The 23676-nt window shown below is 45.6% G+C and overlaps 1 protein-coding gene across 2 annotated transcripts in view; it reads left to right on the forward strand.

The window, feature by feature from the left end:
• The window catches only part of LOC124116171 (DNA polymerase alpha catalytic subunit-like), an 84532-nt gene that overhangs the window by 54596 nt on the left and 6260 nt on the right, over positions 1–23676 (forward strand). For both annotated transcript variants that reach the window (XM_048387142.1, XM_048387141.1), the window contains 7 exons: positions 9587–9619; positions 11616–11708; positions 12754–12959; positions 21024–21156; positions 22075–22206; positions 22521–22596; positions 23292–23390. In XM_048387142.1, coding sequence (XP_048243099.1) covers positions 9587–9619; positions 11616–11708; positions 12754–12959; positions 21024–21156; positions 22075–22206; positions 22521–22596; positions 23292–23390 — 772 coding nt within the window. The remainder of the gene's footprint in view (positions 1–9586; positions 9620–11615; positions 11709–12753; positions 12960–21023; positions 21157–22074; positions 22207–22520; positions 22597–23291; positions 23391–23676) is intronic.

Genomic DNA, 23676 nt, shown 5'->3' on the forward strand with positions numbered 1-23676 from the left:
GTATGGCTGTTAGTGAAACTTGAAGTTGCATGTACTAAATAAAATTGTGTTTAGATCTTTGCCTACATCCTTTGAGGTAAGAAATTGTGATAAAAAATTATAAGAATTGACTTTCACTTTGTGTGAGTTCATTGGAGTATGAACCTTCATAGAGTGAGGGCCAAACATTGTATGAACGTCACCCCATTCTTTCATTTTGCACTAGTTAATATGTCATGTCATGCCAAAGAATCAGGTGTTCTTTAACTTCTTTTGAGTCGTATATTTTGGGAGAAACAGCACACTATTTGATGAGAATGTCAAAAACCTGAAGTTTGTGGTGAATCTGAGAGTGCCTGACACTGCCTGGTAGTGGCCGGGCCGATGGATGTGGGTGAAAGTGTCAGTCTCATCTGTCAAAAACAGGTTTGAATTAGAAACTGGCCGGTTAAACATAAAATTAAAATCAGTTAGGAGACTTTGATTTGTGTAACCTCTCATTTTCAATTTATGGACACGCACGCATGCACGTCGCTATACAGGTGCAGTAATCTTGAACGCAAGGTATGTTAGTGTTATAGCAGGGTAACCATGGTAACAGGGTTTTTCCAGAATCCGAATAGTGCATCATATACTCATAACCATAAAGAATGGACCTGTGAATTATATTGGTCCCTTCTCAAAGTGTATGTGTAAAGGATGCACTATTTTGCGTCAAGTAAAACCCTGTTGGATATGCATTTCAAGTCGTATGGGACACAATAAAGTATGACTGTTGGGATTGGTCCTGTGAGCCTGGCACCTGAGAGATTCTTGGGCGTCAGTCCTGCCCTGCCCACAATGAAGTACCTGTTACATGTGGTGTCTCCTTGGTCCTGTGAGCCTTGCTCCTGAGAGATTCCTGGGCGTCAGTCCTGCCCCACAATGAAGTACCTGTTACATGTGGTGTCTCCTTGGTCCTGTGAGCCTTGCTCCTGAGAGATTCCTGGGCGTCAGTCCTGCCCTGCCCACAATGAAGTACCTGTTACATGTGGTGTCTCCTTGGTCCTGTGAGCCTTGCTCCTGAGAGATTCCTGGGCGTCAGTCCTGCCCTGCCCACAATGAAGTACCTGTTACATGTGGTGTCTCCTTGGTCCTGTGAGCCTTGCTCCTGAGAGATTCCTGGGCGTCAGTCCTGCCCTGCCCACAATGAAGTACCTGTTACATGTGGTGTCTCCTTGGTCCTGTGAGCCTGGCTCCTGAGAGATTCTTGGGCATCAGTCCTGCCCCACAATGAAGTACCTGTTACATGTGGTGTCTCCTTGGTCCTGTGAGCCTTGCTCCTGAGAGATTCTTGGGTGTCAGTCCTGCCCTGCCCACAATGAAGTACCTGTTACATGTGGTGTCTCCCTGGGCGTCAGTCCTGCCCCACAATGAAGTACCTGTTACATGTGGTGTCTCCCTGGGCGTCAGTCCTGCCCCACAATGAAGTACCTGTTACATGTGGTGTCTCCCTGGGCGTCAGTCCTGCCCCACAATGAAGTACCTGTTACATGTGGTGTCTCCCTGGGCGTCAGTCCTGCCCCACAATGAAGTACCTGTTACATGTGGTGTCTCCCTGGGCGTCAGTCCTGCCCCGCAATGAAGTACCTGTTACATGTGGTGTCACCCTGGGCATCAGTCCTGCCCCACAATGAAGTACCTGTTACATGTGGTGTCTCCCTGGGCGTCAGTCCTGCCCCACAATGAAGTACCTGTTACATGTGGTGTCTCCCTGGGCGTCAGTCCTGCCCCACAATGAAGTACCTGTTACATGTGGTGTCTCCCTGGGCGTCAGTCCTGCCCCGCAATGAAGTACCTGTTACATGTGGTGTCACCCTGGGCATCAGTCCTGCCCCACAATGAAGTACCTGTTACATGTGGTGTCTCCTTGGGCGTCAGTCCTGCCCCACAATGAAGTACCTGTTACATGTGGTGTCTCCCTGGGCGTCAGTCCTGCCCCACAATGAAGTACCTGTTACATGTGGTGTCTCCTTGGTCCTGTGAGCCTGGCCCCTGAGAGATTCCTGGGCGTCAGTCCTGCCCCGCAATGAAGTACCTGTTACATGTGGTGTCTCCTTGGTCGTCAGTCCTGCCCCACAATGAAGTACCTGTTACCTTGGGCATGTGTTTTTTCCCAAAATGAGTAAACATTTAGAGATTTTAAAAAATGAAATAATGTTTAAGATGTATATGACGGTTCTAAATATATAGGTTTGACTCGGAAAGTAAATTAGCTCGTAATAGTGTTTTGGAAATTAGCTCCGTTGTATGCATGCTGAAAAAGCTTTATTGAGTGTTTATGCGCGCTGTTTTTCTCTATTTGAGTTTTTCATTTAATACATGCGTTAATTGAAAGTAATTGGGTTTTGTATATTTTTTGGGGGGTATTTTATGCAAATACGCAGCTTATCTGATTGCAGTTTCAGTGGAATGATCACAACAGATCACGTGGAACATTTACTGACCAAGATAGTGTTAGAAATGAAGCATGAACGCCAAGGCTTCCTTGTCATAATGTAGGAAAGTCAAGGGGTCTTTGTCATAATCATCAGACCAGTGAAGATCTTGGGTAGAACAGGTCTTCAGCACCCCATACTTGTCGTAAAAGGCGACTATGCTTGTCATAAGAGGTGACTTTCGTGATCAGGTGGTCAGGCTTGCTGACTTGGTTGATGCATGTCATCATTTTCTAATTGCGTGGATCATGATATCAATCACTGTCTGGTTCAGACGGGCGGTCGGGTAGCCTAGTGGTTAAAGCGTTCGCTCGTCACGCTGAAGATCCGTGTTCGATTCCCGACATGGGTACAATGTGTGAAGCCCATTACTGGTGTCCCCTGCCGTGATATTTCTGGAATATTGCCTAAAGTGGCGTAAAACCTCACTCACTCACTCACTCTGGTTCAGACTCCTTATTTACAGAACACCTTTAAAATGATTCAATATTGCTGAGTGCAGCGTTAAACAAAACTAAAAGCAAAATCATTATGTTAATATTTAAAAAGTTTAGGTTCCCTATATTCAAACACTATAGGAACAACACTTAGGGACTATGCTGTTGCATAGTGATAACATAATATAAGCAAACCCAAAAAACCTTGTTTTCTACAAGCCTTGGGATTCCTTTACCATTAGTGACTCAGGTTTGCTGCTGGTGCCAATTTGCATCCCTGAATTATCCTTAAAACAGCATCAAACCCACACTCTAAGTAGCAGACTTAGAAACTGCTTTCTGAGAGAGTCATAATTCCCTCGTAACCCCAGTTTCTGCAGGCTGACGCTAAGTGTTGGATGCAATCTGCAGCAACATCACACAGGCATATTAATGGACGGGGGACAGGTGTGGGTGAAAAGTCCCCAAATTCTATTTAACACAGGTTTTTCACCTAACATTGAAATATTTAACTAAATTTACCAAGCAAACCAGGAATTAGCTTTGCTGGGCCTGTCTATACAGACAGAAATTACAGTCTATTTTCTCATAAGGTTCACGGCAATCGGCATGAACAGCAAATGATATGTTTGCATACTTCATCTGCGTAATCTCAATTACCTGAACCAACGAGGCTGGACTGCAATGGAAGGGGGACATAGCGAGGGGTGTGTGGTCCAGGGACCGTCTCAAAAGTACTGGCGTAAATTAAAGCTTCATCCTATATGTAAGGAGTGAGTTTGGTTTAATGTCTGGGACTACTTTGAATAGTATATATCATGGGGTGTCGGCTTCATGTGGGGTCGGGGGGTGTAGAGCATGAATTGACGCAGGTGTTTACCACTTTGGTGAAACCCATGAGCACAGGTATACTGCTGACGAACCTAGTGATCAGGGCAATATGTACAGAAACTTTGCCCAATTAGTACTATTGATATTTTGACTGATAAATTGGGTGATGCACTCGGGACAGCAACATGGTTTTGTAAAAAAAAAATTGTGATATTTTTTAGGTTTCTTGAAAAGTCTTTGAATTATTAATTGGCCTTGAAAAGACTTTGAAAATGGACAGTGTCCCTTGAACACAACTTTCATAGTTTGAAGACAAAACATCCGGGTACAACCTTCTCATTGTCAGTCACCACAGAAATGTCTCTTGCAATGATTGGTTACTTCTGTTGAATATACTTGAATCTGTAACTAATTGATTGTTTCCCCATTACAATAACAACATTGATTGCTTTCAAAAATTGTTCATTATCTCTACACGCGCACAGCCTAACTTTACATAAATATATAGAGTGAGTGAGTGAGTATGGTTTTACGCAGCTTTTAGCAATATCTCAGCAATATCACGGTGGGGGACACCACAAATGGGCTTCACACATTGTACCCATGTCGGGAATCGAACCCGGGTTTTCAGCGTGACGAGCGAACGCTTTAACCACTAGGCTACCCGACCGCCCCACATAAATATATAGAATACAGGAGATTAAACACTACTGAAGGTTTTAGTGTTTTCTTTTTTCTGAACCTTAAGATTTTGTCATGTCTGTACGCTTGTTTTGCAGTATTGCACTTTCTCTAATCGAGTGTTTTTTGTTGGTTATTTTTTTTTTGGTGGTTGGGAGGGGGGGGGGGGGGGGAGGAGGAGGGAGGGGTGTGTGTGTGTAGGTGCAAGACCTCTCAGGCCTCAAAGTTGCAACTAAAACAATGGCCAATTTCAATTTGTTTACTGTCTAACTTCAGAGGTAGCCAAATGACTACCTACAAAAATATCTTGTGGCGACTTAATTCCATTGCTACACATAGTACACATACGAAGACTAAAAAATAAACATGTCTGCTACTGATTGTACTTGCAAATTATTCAACAATGAACCAAAATGCATAAATGTTAATGTAATTAGTATTTTATTTTAGCTGATAGTTTATTGGATAAGCAAGGATGTACCTATATAATCTAGCAACATAAATTCACAAATAACAAAACTCAAGTACAGTTTCCACTAATATACAATTCCAAGACTAGTGCTATGACTTGTACATATAATAGTTATTTGATGAAAGATAATTTCAAATGCTTTGGCTACCTACAATATTGGCTTGACTTCTTGATTTTACCACTGGCTACCTGGAAAAAATACTTGTAGCCATATGGCTACTGGGTTAAAATTTAAATTTTGAGGCCTGCCTCTTTAGGATTCCCTCTCCTCCGTACCTGGTCCCTGGGGATTCCGGGGCACAATACAATATGTCCCTCATGCTGCCTGCTTGTGTTGAGAGGTCGACCGCCTCCGTGGTCTAGTGGTAGAGCGTCTGCCCGTAGAGCGGAAGGTCCGAGGTTTTATCCCCGGCCGCGTCATACCAAAAGACGTTAAAAGATGATACTTGTTGTTACCCTGTCTGGCGCTCGGCATTAAGGGGCTAAAACAAGGACTGGTCGGCTCGGAGTCAGTATACTGTGTCTGGGTGGGGTATTCATGTTAAACTGCGGCATGGTATCTCAGTGAGCTAGCACTATAAATCGGCATCAGTCCGGACTAGTACAAGCAGCCACACACATACATAAAGGTACATGCACATTGCTATATAAGTGCAATAATCTTGGACGCGACGTTACCCCATTTCACCTCACCTCACCTTTTGAGAGGTAATTGTAAGGGCTATTGTACACATAGTGTGTGATGCCTATTGACTGGAAGACCGCAGCTACAACTAACGACACTAAAATTCAAGATGTTATATTCAAATAAACCATTCTTCATCTTATAAGGAGTTGTTCTAGAACTACAGATTAATGCTTTTAAAGAATTTAATGTGTTCAATTATGACGTGAAGTTTACTTTTGAAAGTTTTGACACAATCCCTTAACTCCAATTTGCTGTGTTTGTCTAGATTTGAGACCATCACCATCAACTGAAATAGTCCCACTTCCTGGTCCGTCTTCACTGTTGTTTGTTTGTTAAGTGGTAGCTCGTCAACAAGGATTAACAACGCCAGCAGCAGGTTCCCAACATGAAGTTCAGCTTAAAACAATGCCTTTATGTGAGGCGATCTCGTAATATGAAACTAGCCTTGAATAAACAAACAATCACCTCGTCTCCTTCCAAGTGATGCTCTCAATAAAGACAAGGGTTAAGTGGGATTTGCAACGTGGAGAAATTATTTCTAATTGTGGACTGTATTCCCATAGGAAAAGACGACCTGGAGTCGATGCTGAAGGTCGGGGGATGTGGGAGGTTGATCTTGAAAGGGATGTGGGATCGTCATGGTTGTGCTTTCATTACGGAGACATTTCACACTTGGTTGTCGTGGCGAGGAGATTGTGGTGGAAATCATTGACTTTGCTCGTGGACTTGTCACCATATTATTAAAGTTAATACAATTTGGATGATGTCCAAGGGTTGAATCTTTGGCTTGGTTTGTGGAATCCATTTTGTTGAGATTTAAGACTCACTAAAGACATGATCGTGAGATTGTGTCCATGTACGTGACAATATTCTGGGGATGTAGCACTATCGACAGAACAACTGATCATAGTTGAGAAAAATTCACTGAACTAAACTTTTAATTAACTTTTTTTTTTTCTGTGTGTGTGATAAATCTTGTGTTTTGTTATTAAGGTAGTTGTAGCTTACTGTGTTTTGTCATAAAAATACTATTTCCTTCCAAAGTGAGTTAAAATTTAAATAGTTTGAGGGATGGAAATGGGTCTCAGAGCATAACCATGATAACTATTCCTTATTTCTTAATCAAACCACACAGCTATCAGTCTAGCCATGGTGCCTTTCACTTTGTTGGAAAGGCCATATGAGCTTGTGTTGTGATCTGTTGTCATCACGGGGGCGGTCGGGTAGCCTGGTGGTTAAAGGGTTCGTTCGTCACACTGAAGACCCGGGTTGATTCCTGACATGGGTACAATGTGTGAAGCCCCTTTGTGGTGTCCCCCACCGTGATATTGCTGGAATATTGCTAAAATCGGCGTAAAACCATACTCACTCACTGTTGTCGTCACGCATAAGCATTTCACATGTTTGACTTATCTAAAATGGCCAGATGGATTCAGCTAAAATTTCGTATGGATGTTTGTAACTGTGAGGGGGTCCAACTTTGTTCAAGTCATCAAAATTGGAATTTCAATATGGCTGCTCGCCAGCTAGCCATCTTTGATTTAAAAAAAAATATGTTTATAAATCTTCTTAACTCTGAAACGTGGTGGGTAAGATGTAGTACCAAGTACAAAGAACCAAGGAACTGATGAAGATGAAACTCAACATGCTTTTCCCACCAATGATAACATCTGAATATTTCCAAGAGGTTTGAATCATTTCTTTTCCAAAGTTAAGAAATTTGATATGTTTAGTAAGTCGTGGAGCCCAACACATACGTTTCACTTTTCAAGATATTTACAATTTTGACCTTTATTTGACCTTACTGTTTTGACCATGTGTTTGTTTCTCTCATAATGTATATTTGGATCTGTAAACTCTAAGATGGCCAGACTCTGAAGAAATTCAACTATGGCATGAATGTTTCTTATCATGAACACAACATAATTTGTTCTGATCAGTAGGATTTTAGAGTTAGGTTTTGTCCTCACCCTATATGCCGAAAAAATTAGCATTATTTTTTATATTTATTCCGAAATCCATGACAACAAATTGGACTTTGATGCAAATGAGTTTTGTGTTTGATCCAGGGCATTACCCAAACTGTTCAAAATTTGCTGATCATAGCACAGATAGGCTTGTGATAAACTGCTTCCTTTTGCTATTTACCAATTTAGAAATCTAATTCCATAAAAAAACCAAGAAAACCCGAATGTATCTGATGATAACCACTGCTGCCAGTGATCATCTCTTGTAACCATGGCACCAGTGAAGATCCGGGGTAGAATAGGTCTTCAGGAACTCTTGCTCGACGTGAAATTGGACTATGCTTGTCGTAAGAGGCGACTAACAGGATCTGGTTGTCAGACTCGATGCTCATATTGTCACACTTGATTGTCTGGTCCAGACTCGATTATTTACAGACTGCCGTCATATAGCTGAAATATTGCTGAGTGCAGCGTAAAACAACAAACAAACAAAATTGTAACCATGGTAACACCACTCTTCTCTATCAGTCAGCTAGCAGCATAGTTATCAGTGTCAGACTCTTTGCAACAAGTTCCAGCGTCCCTTGTGGTCAGCGTCCCTTGTGGTCAGCGGCCCTTGTGGTCAGGGGCCCTTGTGGTCAGCGGCCCTTGTGGTCAGGGGCCCTTGTTGTCAGCGTCCCTTGTCAAGGGCCCTTGTGGTCAGCGGCCCTTGTGGTCAGGGGCCCTTGTTGTCAGCGTCCCTTGTCAGGGGCCCTTGTGGTCAGGGGCCCTTGTTGTCAGAGGCCCTTGTGGTCAGCGTACCTTGTCAGAGGCCCTTGTGGTCAGCATCCCTTGTCAGGGGCCCTTGTCAGCGTCCCTTGTGGTCAGCAGCCCTTGTGGTCAGCGGCCCTTGTTGTCAGCATCCCTTGTCAGGGGCCCTTGTGGTCAGCGGCCCTTGTGGTCAGAGGCCCTTGTGGTCAGCGTCCCTTGTGGTCAGGGGCCCTTGTTGTCAGCGTCCCTTGTCAGGGGCCCTTGTGGTCAGCGGCCCTTGTTGTCAGCGTCCCTTGTGGTCAGGGGCCCTTGTGGTCAGCGTCCCTTGTGGTCAGCATCCCTTGTGGTCAGCAGCCCTTGTGGTCAGGGGCCCTTGTTGTCAGCATCTCTTGTCAGCGGCCCTTGTGGTCAGCATCCCTTGTGGTCAGCGTCCCTTGTCAGGGGCCCTTGTGGTCAGCATCCCTTGTGGTCAGGGGCCCTTGTTGTCAGCGTCCCTTGTGGTCAGCGTCCCTTGTGGTCAGGGGCCCTTGTTGTCAGCGTCCCTTGTGGTCAGCGGCCCTTGTGGTCAGGGGCCCTTGTTGTCAGCGTCCCTTGTGGTCAGCATCCCTTGTGGTCAGCGGCCCTTGTGGTCAGCGTCCCTTGTGGTCAGGGGCCCTTGTTGTCAGCATCCCTTGTCAGGGGCCCTTGTGGTCAGAGTCCCTTGTGGTCAGAGGCCCTTGTGGTCAGGGGCCCTTGTGGTCAGGGGCCCTTGTGGTCAGCGTCCCTTGTTGTCAGCGTCCCTTGTGGTCAGCGTCCCTTGTCAGGGGCCCTTGTGGTCAGCGTCCCTTGTGGTCAGCGTCCCTTGTCAGCGTCCCTTGTGGTCAGGGGCCCTTGTGGTCAGCGTCCCTTGTGGTCAGCGTCCCTTGTCAGGGGCCCTTGTGGTCAGAGTCCCTTGTGGTCAGCGTCCCTTGTCAGCGTCCCTTGTGGTCAGCGTCCCTTGTTGTCAGCGTCCCTTGTCAGGGGCCCTTGTGGTCAGCGGCCCTTGTGGTCAGCGGCCCTTGTGGTCAGGGGCCCTTGTGGTCAGCATCCCTTGTCAGGGGCCCTTGTGGTCAGCGGCCCTTGTGGTCAGCGGCCCTTGTGGTCAGGGGCCCTTGTGGTCAGGGGCCCTTGTGGTCAGCGGCCCCTGTGGTCAGCGGACCTTGTCGTCAGGGGCTTGAGTCTTGCTCTCAGTAGTACATACCTTTGATGGGGACAGGAGTATTTAAAGCTTGTTGTATTTTGTGTTTTGTGCTATGTCTAAAGCTTGAATTTTCTTTTTCTTTTAGATTTTATTGAAGACTAAGGACCTTGTGCAAGCGGTAAGTTATTTTTGATCATGTTGATCTTTTTAAAATAGTGATAATATTAGGGACTGGTAATTTGTTTTAGGGTTGGGTGGGTCTGTGAGGTTAAGGGGGCTGGGGACGGGTTTTGAAAAAAAAACTGAGGTGGATGAAAAATGACAGTTCTATTTTTGAATAAGAAATGACATTATTTAGGGACTGGACATTTATTGAGGGGAGTGGGGACACGGCCAAGTGTAACAATAAGTGGAGGGGATCAGCAAAATACAGTCACGTCTCGTTAATCCGACATCGTTGGTTGCACATGATTGTGTCGGATTAACGAGTATGTCGGATTAATGAAATTAAGTGATTTGTGATCGAAAATCGGACATCTTCACGATAGATAATAACCGTGTGTTTCCTCGTGTAAATGCAAGTGCTACTGTCTTAACAACTTGCTTCATCTACTTAAAATAGTCATTCAGTGTTTTCTGTTTCTCACATTTTGAAGGCACATTTCTCAAAGTCCCCTGTTCGCTTGACGTCTAGGGCTTGTGGTTCTTCAGCATCAACATTGTTGAGGTGTAATTTCATTTGTTTCTTATAATAAAGCTTGAAATTCTTTATGATCCCGGCATCAAGTGTTAAGTGTTAAAGTTAATCTCTGCAGCCAGTGCGTGTCAAAACACGGGGTTGTGTACTCGCGGGCAGATGACCACGGAGTACGCTGACCACTGTGTCGGATTAACGAGACTGATTAATGAGTGATTTCGGTAATTCGTTGCAAATTAGGTGTGTCGGGGTCGGAGTGCGAGAATGTCGGATTAACGGGACTAAATAGCACTGAATCAATCGGTTCCCATCATTTGTGTCGGATAAAGCAGAGTGTCGGATTAACGAGACTTGACTGTATGATACAGTCCTAAGACCAATCCCACCGGCCCACCCACGCCTTCACTAGATGACCAGTCCATTAAAAGAAAAAAATGTTTGGCAGCTTTCAGAGAAATCATTTGTTGCTAGCAAAAGAATTACCTGCTGATTGGTCAGCCCTGAATCACTTTTTACAATATTTTATCATGAAATGAACTTTTGAATCAAGTGGAGTTTTTTGGTGGATTAAAATGTAAGTTACACAAAGAGAAGTTGGAGAACAGTAGGACATCAATGACCTCCAGTTTTATGAGGTAACGGAAAACCCTGCTTTATTCCGGTGTAAATTAGGAATGAGGACAAAGAACCAGACTTGAAAGTTTCCTGATTGCCTTGAATAGAGGAGTCTTTGCAACTTGTAAGCTCATTACCCCTGTCAGGTCTCAGGAGATGAATTGGTCCAAAGTACCCAATGCTTATCGTAAGACTTGATTACAATGAACCAGGTGGTTCGATTCAGGTGCCACTGTACCTCGAGGTCATGGAATGTTCCTCATATCAACCACTGGACACACTCAGGGTTAGAAACTAATACTTTTTGTCCACCAGTCCTTATATTGATGGCATATAGCAAAACCCTTAAAATGGGCCAATTTCTACTAGTCCTTAGGATACCTTTACTATTGGGCAGTTTGGTAAGGACTACAGGACAAGTGCCAATTTCTAACGCTGCTGGTTTATCTGGTCCAGACTAGATTATTTACATGTTGCTGTGACATTGCTGGAATATTGCTGACTGTGGCGGAAAACAACATTCACTTACTGTAAACTCACAATATATTCATCCGTTCTGCTTGTAACCCTGTCCGGTTTCAGGGGATGAATTGGTAAAAAAATACCTATGCTTATCGTAAGACTTGATAACAGTGAATCAGGTGACATGGCTGGAATATTGCTGACTGGCGGAAAACAACATTCACTCATTGTAAACTCATGATGCATTCCTCCGTTCAGCTGTTGGATCATATCCATCCTGATAGTGACGCATGTGCCACATAGAAACCCCTTCTGGCATGGGGCTGCTGGAAAATGATTCTTTTGTCATCAACATGTAAAATAATTCCTAACCACACTGTGCAAACCCCTGCTTCTACAGATGAACCTGGACGTCATCTACGGAGACACGGACTCCATCATGATCAACTCCAACTGCACCGACCTTGACCAGGTCTTCAAACTGGGGAACAAGGTGAGATCTTGTGTCGGGTGGAACACTTGGTCTGTTGTCTACAGGGTGGACAGACGGAAACAAATCTCATGTATTTCTCAAACATTTCTGGCTGTTTATTACATATTAAGTGGTTTTTAATTTTTGGTTTTCTTGTATTTCCTGATGATATTACGGTACCCTGAAATCTACGGCATTGTCATTTTACTGTGCGGCATTGCGTCCTTCAGACATGCAAGGACTGCCTCCGTGGTCTAGTGGAAGAGCTTCCGCCCATAGAGCGGAAGGTCTGGGGTTTGATCTCTGGCCGCGTCTTCGCTCCTCACGCAGAAGACCCGGGTTCGATTCCCGACATGGGTACAATGTGTGAAGCCCATTTCTGGTGTCCCCCGCCGTGATATTGCTGGAATATTGCTAAAAGCGGCATAAAACCATACTCACTCACTCACTCTGGACGCGTCATACCAAAAGACGTTAAGAGATGGTACTTGTTGTTACCCTGTCTGGCGCTTGGCATTAAGGAGCTAAAACAAGGACTGGTCGGCTTGGAGTCAGTATACTGTGTCTGATCGGAGTATTCATGTTAAACTGCAGCATGGTATCAGTGGGCTACCACTATAAATCGGCATCAATCCGTACTAACGCAAGCACGCATGCAAATCACTATATAAGTGCAATTATCTTGAACGCAACGTTAAACCCCATTTCACCTCACCTCAACTCACCTCACCTCACCTCACCTCACTTCACCCCACCTGACCTGACCTCACCTCATCTCACTTCACCCCACCTGTCCTCACCTCATCTCACTTCACCCCACCTGACCTCACCTCACTTCACTCCATCTCACCTCACCCAACCCCACCCCACCTCACCTCATCTCACTTCACCCCACCTGACCTCACCTTATCTCACCTCACTTCATCTCACTTCACCCCACCTTATCTCACCTCACCTCATCTCATCTCACTTCACCCCACCTGACCTCACATTATCTCACTTCACCTCACCTCACCCAACCCCACCTCATCCCACCTCACCTAACTCACTCACTGACTCTGTACAGGTGAAGTCGGAGGTGAACAAGCTGTACCGGCTGCTGGAGATCGACATCGATGGAGTCTTCAAGTCGATGCTGTTGCTGAAAAAGAAGAAGTATGCAGCGCTGAGTGTGAGTCGGTCTGCGGACGGCAAGATCACCACGTCGGAGGAACTGAAGGGGCTGGACATCGTCCGGCGGGACTGGTGTGATTTGTCCAAGGAGGCAGGAAAGTAAGTACAGTCATGAGTCTCTTTGTATGTCAGTCTGAGACAATAACTACTAGTCCAAAGCCAGTCTGTTGAAATCTTGTAGGCGCGTTCAGATGTACTTTGAGTGTACTATAAACATTTGTTTTATTTGTTTGTTTATTTATTGTTTAATGCCGCGCTCAGCAATATTCCAGCTACATGATGGTGATCTGTAAATAATCAAGTCTGTGACACTATGAGCATCGATCCACACAAATGAGTTAATGACATGCATCAAAACCAAGTCAGCGAGCCTGACCACCCAATCCTGTTAGTCGCCTCTTATGACAAGCATGGGTTGGTGAAGACCTAATCTATAAGATCTTCACGGGTCGTACTCGTACATGTAGGCACAGACAGGTGTACTGTGAGTGTACTCTAGAGATGTAGGCACAGGCAGGTGTACTGTGAGTGTACTCTAGATGTAGGCACAGACTGGTGTACTGTGAGTGTACTCTAGCGATGTAGGCACAGGCAGGTGTACTGTGAGTGTACTCTAGAGATGTAGGCACAGACAGGTGAACTGTGAGTGTACTCTAGAGATGTAGGCACAGACAGGTGTACTGTGAGTGTACTCTAGAGATGTAGGCACAGACAGGTGTACTGTGAGTGTACTCTATACATGTAGGCACAGACTGGTGTACTGTGAGTGTACTCTAGAGATGTAGGCACAGACAGGTGTACTGTGAGTGTACTCTATACATGTAGGCACAGACTGGTGTACTGTGAGTGTACTCTAGAGATGTAGGCACAGACAGGTGTACTGTGAGTGTACTCTATACATGTAGGCACAGACTGGTGTACTGTGAGTGTACTCTAGAGATGTAGGCACAGACTGGTGTACTGTGAGTGTACTCTATACATGTAGGCACAGACAGGTGTACTGTGAGTGTACTCTAGCGATGTAGGCACAGACAGGTGTACTGTGAGTGTACTCTAGCGATGTAGGCACAGACAGGTGTACTGTGAGTGTACTCTAGAGATGTAGGCACAGACAGGTGTACTGTGAGTGTACTCTAGAGATGTAGGCACAGACTGGTGTACTGTGAGTGTACTCTAGCGATGTAGGCACAGACTGGTGTACTGTGAGTGTACTCTAGCGATGTAGGCACAGACTGGTGTACTGTGAGTGTACTCTAGAGATGTAGGCACAGACAGGTTTACTGTGAGTGTACTCTATACATGTAGGCACAGACTGGTGTACTGTGAGTGTACTCTAGCGATGTAGGCACAGACAGGTGTACTGTGAGTGTACTCTAGCGATGTAGGCACAGACAGGTGTACTGTGAGTGTACTCTAGAGATGTAGGCACAGACAGGTGTACTGTGAGTGTACTCTAGAGATGTAGGCACAGACTGGTGTACTGTGAGTGTACTCTAGCGATGTAGGCACAGACTGGTGTACTGTGAGTGTACTCTAGCGATGTAGGCACAGACTGGTGTACTGTGAGTGTACTCTAGAGATGTAGGCACAGACAGGTGTACTGTGAGTGTACTCTAGCGATGTAGGCACAGACAGGTGTACTGTGAGTGTACTCTAGCGATGTAGGCACAGACAGGTGTACTGTGAGTGTACTCTAGAGATGTAGGCACAGACAGGTGTACTGTGAGTGTACTCTAGCGATGTAGGCACAGACAGGTGTACTGTGAGTGTACTCTAGCGATGTAGGCACAGACTGGTGTACTGTGAGTGTACTCTATACATGTAGGCACAGACGTGTACTATGAGTGTACTCTATACATGTAGGCACAGACATGTGTACTGTGAGTGTACTCTAGCGATGTAGGCACAGACAGGTGTACTGTGAGTACTCTAGCAATGTAGGCACAGGCAGGTCTACTGTGATTGTAGTCTATACATGTAGGCACAGACATGTGTACTGTGAGTGTACTCTATACATGTAGGCACAGACATGTGTACTGTGAGTGTACTCTAGCGATGTAGGCACAGACAGGTGTACTGTGAGTGTACTCTAGCAATGTAGGCACAGGCAGGTCTACTGTGATTGTAGTTTATACATGTAGGCACAGACATGTGTACTGTGAGTGTACTCTATACATGTAGGCACAGACTGGTGTACTGTGAGTGTACTCTAGCGATGTAGGCACAGGCAGGTGTACTGTGAGTGTACTCTAGCGATGTAGGCACAGTGAGGTGTACTGTGAGTACTCTAGAGATGTAGGCACAGGCAGGTGTACTGTGAGTGTACTCTAGCGATGTAGGCACAGTGAGGTGTACTGTGAGTACTCTAGAGATGTAGGCACAGTGAGGTGTACTGTGAGTGTACTCTAGCGATGTAGGCACAGGCAGGTGTACTGTGAGTGTACTCTAGAGATGTAGGCACAGACAGGTGTACTGTGAGTGTACTCTAGCGATGTAGGCACAGGCAGGTGTACTGTGAGTGTACTCTAGAGATGTAGGCACAGGCAGGTGTACTGTGAGTACTCTAGCAATGTAGGCACAGACAGGTGTACTGTGAGTGTACTCTAGAGATGTAGGCACAGACAGGTGTACTGTGAGTGTACTCTAGCGATGTAGGCACAGACAGGTGTACTGTGAGTGTACTCTAGAGATGTAGGCACAGACTGGTGTACTGTGAGTGTACTCTAGCGATGTAGGCACAGACTGGTGTACTGTGAGTGTACTCTAGCGATGTAGGCACAGACAGGTGTACTGTGAGTGTACTCTAGAGATGTAGGCACAGGCAGGTGTACTGTGTGTGTACTCTAGATGTAGGCACAGACAGGTGTACTGTGAGTGTACTCTAGAGATGTAGGCACAGACTGGTGTACTGTGAGTGTACTCTAGCGATGTAGGCACAGACTGGTGTACTGTGAGTGTACTCTAGAGATGTAGGCACAGACTGGTGTACTGTGAGTGTACTCTAGCAATGTAGGCACAGACAGGTGTACTGTGAGTGTACTCTAGAGATGTAGGCACAGACAGGTGTACTATGAGTGTACTCTAGCGATGTAGGCACAGACTGGTGTACTGTGAGTGTACTCTAGCGATGTAGGCACAGGCAGGTGTACTGTGAGTACTCTAGAGATGTAGGCACAGTGAGGTGTACTGTGAGTGTACTCTAGCGATGTAGGCACAGTCAGGTGTACTGTGAGTACTCTAGCAATGTAGGCACAGGCAGGTCTACTGTGATTGTAGTCTATACATGTAGGCACAGACATGTGTACTGTGAGTGTACTCTATACATGTAGGCACAGACATGTGTACTGTGAGTGTACTCTAGCGATGTAGGCACAGACAGGTGTACTGTGAGTGTACTCTAGCAATGTAGGCACAGGCAGGTCTACTGTGATTGTAGTTTATACATGTAGGCACAGACATGTGTACTGTGAGTGTACTCTATACATGTAGGCACAGACTGGTGTACTGTGAGTGTACTCTAGCGATGTAGGCACAGGCAGGTGTACTGTGAGTGTACTCTAGCGATGTAGGCACAGACAGGTGTGCTGTGAGTGTACTCTAGCGATGTAGGCACAGGCAGGTGTACCGTGAGTGTACCTTAGCGATGTAGGCACAGGCAGGTGTACTATGAGTGTACTCTAGCGATGTAGGCACAGACAGGTGTACCGTGAGTGTACTTTAGCGATGTAGGCACAGACAGGTGTACTGTGAGTGTACTCTAGCGATGTAGGCACAGACAGGTGTGCTGTGAGTGTACCTTAGCGATGTAGGCACAGACAGGTGTGCTGTGAGTGTACCTTAGCGATGTAGGCACAGACAGGTGTACCGTGAGTGTACTTTAGCGATGTAGGCACAGACAGGTGTACTGTGAGTGTACTCTAGCGATGTAGGCACAGGCAGGTGTACTGTGAGTGTACCTTAGCGATGTAGGCACAGACAGGTGTGCTGTGAGTGTACTCTAGCGATGTAGGCACAGACAGGTGAACTGTGAGTGTACTCTAGAGATGTAGGCACAGACAGGTGTACTGTGAGTGTACTCTAGCGATGTAGGCACAGACATGTGTACTGTGAGTGTACTCTAGCGATGTAGGCACAGACAGGTGTACTGTGAGTGTACTCTAGAGATGTAGGCACAGACAGGTGTACTGTGAGTGTACTCTAGCGATGTAGGCACAGACAGGTTTACTGTGAGTGTACTCTAGATGTAGGCACAGGCAGGTGTACTGTGAGTGTACTCTAGCGATGTAGGCACAGACAGGTGTACTGTGAGTGTACTCTAGAGATGTAGGCACAGACTGGTGTACTGTGAGTACTCTAGAGATGTAGGCACAGACAGGTGTACTGTGAGTGTACCTTAGCGATGTAGGCACAGACAGGTGTACTATGAGTGTACTCTAGAGATGTAGGCACAGGCAGGTGTACTGTGAGTGTACTCTAGAGATGTAGGCACAGACATGTGTACTGTGAGTGTACTCTAGCGATGTAGGCACAGACTGGTGTACTGTGAGTGTACTCTAGAGATGTAGGCACAGACAGGTGTACTGTGAGTGTACTCTAGCGATGTAGGCACAGACAGGTTTACTGTGAGTGTACTCTAGATGTAGGCACAGGCAGGTGTACTGTGAGTGTACTCTAGATGTAGGCACAGACAGGTTTACTGTGAGTGTACTCTAGATGTAGGCACAGGCAGGTGTACTGTGAGTGTACTCTAGCGATGTAGGCACAGACAGGTGTACTGTGAGTGTACTCTAGAGATGTAGGCACAGACAGGTGTACTGTGAGTGTACTCTAGCGATGTAGGCACAGACAGGTTTACTGTGTGTGTACTCTAGATGTAGGCACAGACAGGTTTACTGTGAGTGTACTCTAGATGTAGGCACAGGCAGGTGTACTGTGAGTGTACTCTAGCGATGTAGGCACAGACAGGTGTACTGTGAGTGTACTCTAGAGATGTAGGCACAGACAGGTGTACTGTGAGTGTACTCTAGCGATGTAGGCACAGACTGGTGTACTGTGAGTGTACTCTAGAGATGTAGGCACAGACAGGTGAACTGTGAGTGTACTCTAGATGTAGGCACAGGCAGGTGTACTGTGAGTGTACTCTAGCGATGTAGGCACAGACAGGTGTACTGTGAGTGTACTCTAGAGATGTAGGCACAGGCAGGTGTACTGTGAGTGTACTCTAGCGATGTAGGCACAGACAGGTGTACTGTGAGTGTACTCTAGAGATGTAGGCACAGACAGGTGTACTGTGAGTGTACTCTAGCAATATAGGCACAGACAGGTGTACTGTGAGTGTAGTCTAGCGATGTAGGCACAGACAGGTGTACTGTGAGTGTACTCTAGCAATATAGGCACAGACAGGTGTACTGTGAGTGTACTCTAGCAATATAGGCACAGACAGGTGTACTGTGAGTGTACTCTAGCGATGTAGGCACAGACAGGTGTACTGTGAGTGTACTCTAGAGATGTAGGCACAGGCAGGTGTACTGTGAGTGTACTCTAGCAATATAGGCACAGACAGGTGTACTGTGAGTGTAGTCTATACATGTAGGCACAGACGTGTACTATGAGTGTACTCTATACATGTAGGCACAGACTGGTGTACTGTGAGTGTACTCTAGAGATGTAGGCACAGACAGGTGTACTGTGAGTGTACTCTAGCGATGTAGGCACAGGCAGGTGTACTGTGAGTGTACTCTAGCTATGTAGGCACAGGCAGGTGTACTGTGAGTGTACTCTAGAGATGTAGGCACAGACAGGTTTACTGTGTGTGTACTCTAGCGATGTAGGCACAGACAGGTTTACTGTGAGTGTACCTTAGCGATGTAGGCACAGACAGGTTTACTGTGAGTGTACCTTAGCGATGTAGGCACAGACAGGTTTACTGTGAGTGTACCTTAGCGATGTAGGCACAGACAGGTTTACTGTGAGTGTACCTTAGCGATGTAGGCACAGACAGGTGTACTGTAGAGATGTAGGCACAGACAGGTGTACTGTGAGTACTCTAGAGATGTAGGCACAGACAGGTGTGCTGTGAGTGTACTCTAGAGGTGTGGGCACAGACAGGTGTACTGTGAGTGTACTCTAGCGATGTAGGCACAGACTGGTATACTGTGAGTGTACTCTAGCGATGTAGGCACAGACTGGTGTACTGTGAGTGTACTCTAGAGATGTAGGCACAGACTGGTGTACTGTGAGTGTACTCTAGCGATGTAGGCACAGACATGTGTACTGTGAGTGTACTCTAGCGATGTAGGCACAGACTGGTGTACTGTGAGTGTACTCTAGAGATGTAGGCACAGACTGGTGTACTGTGAGTGTACTCTAGCGATGTAGGCACAGACATGTGTACTGTGAGTGTACTCTAGAGATGTAGGCACAGGCAGGTGTACTGTGAGTGTACTCTAGCGATGTAGGCACAGACAGGTGTACTGTGAGTGTACTCTAGCGATGTAGGCACAGACTGGTGTACTGTGAGTGTACTCTAGCGATGTAGGCACAGACTGGTGTGCTGTGAGTGTACTCTATACATGTAGGCACAGACTGGTGTACTGTGAGTGTACTCTAGAGATGTAGGCACAGACAGGTGTACTGTGAGTGTACTCTAGCGATGTAGGCACAGACTGGTGTACTGTGAGTGTACTCTAGCGATGTAGGCACAGACAGGTGTACTGTGAGTACTCTAGAGATGTAGGCACAGACAGGTGTACTGTGAGTGTACTCTAGCAATATAGGCACAGACAGGTGTACTGTGAGTGTACTCTAGCGATGTAGGCACAGACAGGTGTACTGTGAGTACTCTAGAGATGTAGGCACAGACAGGTGTACTGTGAGTGTACTCTAGAGATGTAGGCACAGACAGGTGTACTGTGAGTACTCTAGAGATGTAGGCACAGACAGGTGTACTGTGAGTGTACTCTAGCGATGTAGGCACAGACTGGTGTACTGTGAGTGTACTCTAGCGATGTAGGCACAGACTGGTGTACTGTGAGTGTACTCTAGAGATGTAGGCACAGACAGGTGTACTGTGAGTGTACTCTAGCGATGTAGGCACAGACTGGTGTACTGTGAGTGTACTCTAGCGATGTAGGCACAGACAGGTGTACTGTGAGTACTCTAGAGATGTAGGCACAGACAGGTGTACTGTGAGTGTACTCTAGCGATGTAGGCACAGACTGGTGTACTGTGAGTGTACTCTAGCGATGTAGGCACAGACTGGTGTACTGTGAGTGTACTCTAGAGATGTAGGCACAGACAGGTGTACTGTGAGTGTACTCTAGCGATGTAGGCACAGACTGGTGTACTGTGAGTGTACTCTAGCGATGTAGGCACAGACAGGTGTACTGTGAGTACTCTAGAGATGTAGGCACAGACAGGTGTACTGTGAGTGTACTCTAGCGATGTAGGCACAGACTGGTGTACTGTGAGTGTACTCTAGCGATGTAGGCACAGACTGGTGTACTGTGAGTGTACTCTAGAGATGTAGGCACAGACAGGTGTACTGTGAGTGTACTCTAGCGATGTAGGCACAGACTGGTGTACTGTGAGTGTACTCTAGCGATGTAGGCACAGACTGGTGTACTGTGAGTGTACTCTAGAGATGTAGGCACAGACTGGTGTACTGTGAGTGTACTCTATACATGTAGGCACAGACTGGTGTACTGTGAGTGTACTCTAGAGATGTAGGCACAGGCAGGTGTACTGTGAGTGTACTCTATACATGTAGGCACAGGCAGGTGTACTGTGAGTGTACTCTAGCGATGTAGGCACAGACAGGTGTACTGTGAGTGTACTCTAGAGATGTAGGCACAGACAGGTGTACTGTGAGTGTACTCTAGCGATGTAGGCACAGACAGGTGTACTGTGAGTGTACCTTAGCGATGTAGGCACAGACAGGTTTACTGTGAGTGTGTGTTTAAGGGAAATGACTAAAGTACAGAGCTCGACTAAACTGCTGACTATTTGGCTCTTGGCTAACTAAAATATGAATGAACTGTTACTTTGAGCTAGTGGCTCAGTTTATGATCACATGTTCTTTTATGTGGGAGTTTGCCTTGCAAGACAGAACAGTTTCCTGTCTCTGAGAAAACTCACAGCCACCTATATGAATTTGTTCTTCAGGTTTGTTGTGAGTCAGATTCTCTCCGGAGAGACACGAGAGACGCTTGTGGAGACCATACACGGCAAGCTGATTGAGGTGGGAGAGAAAGTGGCCAACAACGAAATCCCTGTAGAGCTGTTCCACATCACCAAGGTAGAGTCTGGCGCTGACTGTCAGCATGGGTTACCACACTAACGTCACAAAATATACAATGCAGATTATGATACTGAGGTTAACGAAATATACAATACCGAGGTCATGAAATTTATGATGCAGATTACGGTCTTGAGTCATGAAATATATGATGCAGATTACGGTCTTGAGGTCATGAAATATATGATGCAGATTACGGTTTTGAGGTCATGAAATATATGATGCAGATTACGGTCTTGAGGTCATGAAATATATGATGCCGATTACAGTCTTGAGGTCATGAAATATATGATGCAGATTACGGTCTTGAGGTCATGAAATATATGATGCAGATTACAGTCTTGAGGTCATGAAATATATGATGCAGATTACGGTCTTGAGGTCATGAAATATATGATGCAGATTACGGTCTTGAGTCATGAAATATATGATGCAGATTACGGTCTTGAGGTCGTGAAATATATGATGCAGATTACGGTCTTGAGTCATGAAATATATGATGCAGATTACGGTCTTGAGGTCATGAAATATATGATGAAGATTATGGTCTTGAGGTCATGAAATATATGATGCAGATTACGGTCTTGAGGTCATGAAATATATGATGCAGATTACGGTCTTGAGTCATGAAATATATAATGCAGATTACGGTCTTGAGGTCATGAAATATATGATGCAGATTACGGTCTTGAGGTCATGAAATATATGATGCAGATTACGGTCTTGAGGTCATGAAATATATGATGCAGATTACGGTCTTGAGTCATGAAATATATGATGCAGATTACGGTCTTGAGGTCATGAAATATATGATGCTGATCATGAATCCAGATGTGTCATGATATTGATGGACCGTTGCTAAATGATGAATATATTTTTCTTCATATTTGTGGGATAAATGGACGTTGTGTGTTGCAGCAACTGACAAAGAACCCCGAGGATTACCCGGACAAGAAGAGTCTTCCTCACGTCCAGGTGGCGCTGCGACTCAACAGCAAGGGAGGCAAGCGCATGCGGGCGGGAGACACCATCTCCTACATCATCTGCCAGGTAGGGGGTCCCTTAGTCGGCGAAATACTCCACCAGTGTGATGGGATCCTTGGTCGAGTTTGTTGACTGATGACAGGACCCATGAACCGGAAGAGGCTTTAGAACTTAGTTTTATATTATTGCATTGAATGGAATGTAAGAAATTCAATGTTAAAATGGCTGAATTTACGAATATAAGAAATTACAGTAAAAATCCAATTTTAACTCTTTCCCCCAATATAACTGCCAACGGCGCTAAGTTTGGTATTGATAATAATCCCTGGACAAGGTGTCCTGGAAGGCTGTTACTTATGTTGTGACCTGGGTGATTACAGGATGGGTCCAACTTGCCGCCATCTCAGCGAGCCTACCACCCTGAAGAGCTAGCGAAGGGAGACAACCTTAAAATAGGTGAGTGAGGTCATGCTGCATCCAGAATAGTATGACATCCTTGTAGGATGTGAGTCTGTGGATCTCATCATATGCTGTCTATTCATCATCATCATCATTGTTAATTGGCACAAGCTTCATAGTCAGTTCTTATAACATATCCTGAGGACTCAGTTATTTTAGACCTGACACAAAGTATAGGTACACATGCATTATACCGGACACCAATCCGCCATGATTATTTGATGCTGCTAATAAAGTATTTTGTCTCTATTTTGATAATTAAACATTTCATTGTTTAATACTATATCGGCATGAACCCATGTGGGGACTCAAAGCCAATAATGTAGCGCCATGAGCAATCACTTGGTAGATGGAATCTGGCACATTATTAATCATCATCATCATCACCACCACCAACAACATCATCATCATCATCATCATCAACAACATCATCACCATCATCATCATCATCATCATCATCAACAACAACATCATCACCATCATCATCAACATCACCAACAACAACATAATCATCATCATCATCAACAACAACATCATCACCATCATCATCAACAACATCATCATCATCATCATCATCAACAACAACATCATCATCAACAACAACAACAACAACAACAACATCATCATCATCATCGTTAATTGGCACCAGCTTGACAGTCAGTTGTTATAACAGATCCTGTTGTTTGTTTCAGACACCAAGTACTACCTGGCCCAGCAGGTGCACCCCGTGGTGGCGCGACTCTGTGACCCCATCGAGGGGACCGACGCTGCCCACCTGGCCCAGTGTCTAGGTGAGGGGGACACAGGGGGCTCCACCTTGTCAATAACAAATCTTGAATCTAAAAATTAATGCTCCCTGAAAGAATTCAATAACTGCTCCCTAGTGCAGTGCATGCTGAGAGGATCCTCTGAACGTGTCTTCTCAGAGGACCCTTGAAACAAGTGTTTTGGGACCCGTTACCTTCCAGGATGGGGTCTAGGGGCCGTTTCGTAAAGCCATTGTAGCCCTACGACTATCTTACCTCTATGTTAGGGGCGGTCGGGTAGCCTAGTGGTTAAAGCGTTCACTCGTCACGC

Source organism: Haliotis rufescens, unplaced genomic scaffold (genome assembly GCF_023055435.1).
Source record: "Haliotis rufescens isolate VD_foot unplaced genomic scaffold, xgHalRufe1.0.p SCAF_67, whole genome shotgun sequence".
NCBI lineage: Eukaryota > Metazoa > Mollusca > Gastropoda > Lepetellida > Haliotidae > Haliotis > Haliotis rufescens.